The 3,838-nt window shown below is 39.2% G+C and overlaps 1 protein-coding gene across 1 annotated transcript; it reads left to right on the forward strand.

The window, feature by feature from the left end:
• The first annotated feature begins 348 nt into the window (after positions 1–348).
• Positions 349–2,590, forward strand: LOC148729184 (putative skeletal organic matrix protein 5). The gene is made up of 3 exons (XM_088725433.1): positions 349–366; positions 1,349–1,435; positions 2,072–2,590. The coding sequence occupies exons 1-3, from the start codon at positions 349–351 to the stop codon at positions 2,588–2,590; spliced, it is 624 nt and encodes a 207-aa protein (XP_088581559.1).
• The last annotated feature ends 1,248 nt before the right edge of the window (positions 2,591–3,838 follow it).

Here is a 3,838-nt window from a genome sequence, read left to right on the forward strand (position 1 = left end):
AGGGACCGTTTCCACGAAAACGGTTATAAGCCATGCAGTTTTGGTCACGTAAGCCGGCAGATTCAGAATAAGCAAGCTGGGTTTGGGTACCATATAATAAACTTACAACCTCGCCTGCTCCCGTTGTGCTGGGAGCAGGGGCCCCGATCGTTTTTGTGCGAACCATGCTACACTCAGTTCGTACTGTTTCGACGTCAGTAACAAGTTATTGTTGACCACTGAATTAAGGAAAACAATTTTCAGATGTTGATGAGTGTACCGAGGGAATACATGGCTGCAGTGCTAATGCTCTGTGCAGTAATAACAAGGGATCGTACAACTGTTCATGTAAACCGGGATTTTCTGGAGATGGACGAACTTGGAAAGGTAAACTTTACCAAAGCCCTAATTGGTTTTGTTGAAAGAAATCATAGAAAGTACGCCAAATGATGTTTTGAGTCTTTTGCAAATCGGAAAATCATTTGTTCTGGAGTTTTCCAAAATTTCCAGCTTGTAAATACACAACACTGCATTTTTCCACTACAAACGATATAGTTGTCCTTTTTAAACGTGTCATCCCTCCGCATTTCAGAAGAAAGTTTTCATATTCTTCCCTCAAAGCTTCGCAGTTCCCGGCTAAAATATTCATTTCATTGACAATATATCAGCCATGGACATTATCAGCCGACCTACCAGCCGCCCGAAGATGTTCATTTAAATAATGTCACTCAAACTGATTGATCATGACATTTAGTGAGTTTTGAACTAATCGTAAATATCTTGTCTGAGCAGTATGTGTATCAAGACTAGCACATCATCCGATTGGGACGCATATTTATACAAATCTGCAAGAATGATCTGTTAAACAATTTTAACAGCGAGTACTTCATCTCATTACAGGTCTTTTCTTTCATTCGTGTAAAGACATTTTGGAAATTCAAGGGTGAGTAATTGTTGATAACTGTTATTGGTGGCCTGGATGGAGTTGAGGTGTGAGAATAAAATAGAACCTCACCATTACAGTAATCCCAAAGACGACGAAGAATCGTGAACTTCATAGAGGAGTTGTGGTGTGAAATAACACCTTTCTTCATATCTTTCAGTTACCCCGTGAGCTATGATTGGTAAATTTAGCGGAGTGTATATCACTGCACAGCCCGCTAAACTCAAAATTTTTGTTTCCCACGCCAAATTTTTCTTTTTTTTCCCCGTTCGGCGCACCTATTGAATAAGAACATCGCTATTCCTTCAAATGCTCAAAAGTATATTAATACATATAGGCTAAAGACGTAACCCTGAGGAAAAAAAACCGTTTTACTGCAGGTCTCAAGAAAATAAAGCTTACTCGCTCCTAGTGAATCATACGAAGATCAATGTATACTGTCACATGACTGATAACCTGGTAGGCTGCGGGGGCGGAGGATGGACGCTGGTCATGAAAATCGACAGCAGAAAGGTATCACGTATCTCGCCTCTCTTACCCGTCAGTCAGGTATCAGGTGTTTCCTTTAGAGATAGCATATCTGACACGTGACTCGTTGATGAAATAAGTTATCATATCTGCGTACTGCAAATGGTTGAACCATTTCTTGATGTAGTCACCATGAACACCGCGCGGACGAACCAAGATTTACGATAACATTGCCTCAGCTATTATCAATTCCATTTGTGCCTCTTTAGCATGATATGAATCATTTAAAGGAGATTATCATCCTTTCACCAAGCTAGATATCAACGGGGAGGGGGGTGCACACTAAATCGTAAAGATAACGGTTACTAGGTGATTAGAAATAACTAACGACAGATCTAAGTATTTACTCGATTGGTCAAGAAACGAAGGTGAAAAAGCCTAAAAATTGTTTATGAAACTAAAGAAATTTGCAAAATTAAGAGTAAATTGTTTTTTAAATATCTCTCCCTCCCCGTGCCTGCCCCCGGATCAATGCCAAGGACTTCAAACTCGACTACATTAACAAATCACATTCCCCATTTGTACCGTAAAACGTTTCAATCGATTCCGCTCGCTTTAATTCTCATGTGCTTTTGGATTCAACTGTCGATCAATTTTATTTAAAATTTTCCACCTTCTTAGCCAACCTTCCACTTTGATTCGAAGTTCTGGAGTGACATGGATGATTTCAATCTTCAAGGAGGGGAGACTGGTTTTGACTTACAAGAGACCAAGCTACCGACCTACTGGAACACATCCTTCACCAAGATCTGTCTAGGGATGGAGCTCAACGGTGAGTCCCGCAGTTTCATAGCTATCCAAAAGCAGGCCAGTTCTTTGTACTCACTGATCGCTGATGGGCACTATCGAGACACGTTACTGGGTCGTTACATGTGGAAGTCGCTGATTAGCTCCGAGGCATCCCTACAGCCGCATTGTAGCATGGAAGGGTTCAATACCGTGGTGTGCAGAACTCATTCCAAAGCAAGAACTGGTATTATTGCTAACAAAAACAATTATTGCAACAGTTGTGATTCCAGGATTGGCTTTGGCAAAGGTAGGTATGGCGACGACTCCAACACGTGTGGGAACGAAGCAAAGCACGGAGGGGATAATGGAAACAAACACATCAAAGCCATGGGGTACTTCTTGGTTCAGTGAGAAGGAAATCAATCAAAGTTTCTAAAAAACGAACAAAAAGCTAACCCAAAAACACTTTTCCATGTGTACACATAGAGTACAAAAACCTTGAACAACGAGTTTGAACTGATCTAGTTTCCTCTTCTTAGGATTTTCGAAAACGAATTTCAAAGTGCAATTTCCAATAAATGTTGAAGTTCCTTTGTTCGTCCTAGGAGTAGGGAAGGGGGAGGTGTGCAGGAGAAAAAACAAAAGCCCTACGCGCAGTTGAATGGATGGTGAGACTTCCCCACCCCAGCCGGTCTCCTAAGGTTTATCAGAACAATGAAATGCGTTAAAGTGGCTAACCGTCTAAGATCGTACGGATCCACTCACACATCCTTGTGAGATAGTTTTTCCCACAGTTAATTGTTTTTAAATGATTAAACGATTTTACCTTTTGTCTCGCTTAATTAATGTTTCTTTCACTGTTTGACTCGTTTGGTTGATGCTCTGTCGCAGAAAAAATTCAATTTTTCTATTAACCATCAACACATATATTGAGTTGATAATTTTTAACTTCAGTTTTGTTAAGAATACTCTCTTTCATTTGATATCATATCCTATTTCACGGGGAATTATTATAGCAAGAATTGTCGGTCAACATGAAAGCATTCTTAAATAAAATGACTATCCCAACGATGATACATTGGTTAGAAAGAGCCAGCTTCTTTTTACATAATGCTTAAAATTTTTCGTAGACATCTGCTTTGCTTAAAGATAAATGCCATTAGTGCAAAAATAAGGGTATTAATGAAATTATAGAAACAATCAATCATCTTTTAAAAATGTGTTGTAGCATTCTTAGACTGATCATCAGAAACAACCACGAAAAATATTTAGCTAATTATAAGCGCGTTCCTTAAAAGTGAATGAATTTGATTCAAATAATACGTGTGACAAAAATTGTCAATGACTCATCACTGAATGACAAAATCGCATGACCAAATCCCTCGCCGTCCCAGTTTCTAAATGAGTTAAATCAATTAATCAAAAGTCACAGAACTCTTTCAGTTCTGAATCACAGCTTTTGGTATGTAGTTGCTAAAGTTTGCTGCAGCCTTGCTAACCCTGATCTGTGTACAGTTTTCTGAGGCCTTTATCCTATGACATTAGTCATAAATAATTAGGGATCGGAGATGAATAACATTTTGAGTGAAGTCATGATCAGGTAGAAATATTAATCTGCAACATTTGTGTGTGTGTGTGTGTGTGTGTGTGTGTGTGTGT

The sequence above is a fragment of the Stylophora pistillata genome, chromosome 6, assembly GCF_964205215.1.
Source record: "Stylophora pistillata chromosome 6, jaStyPist1.2, whole genome shotgun sequence".
NCBI classification, from domain to species: Eukaryota; Metazoa; Cnidaria; class Anthozoa; order Scleractinia; family Pocilloporidae; genus Stylophora; species Stylophora pistillata.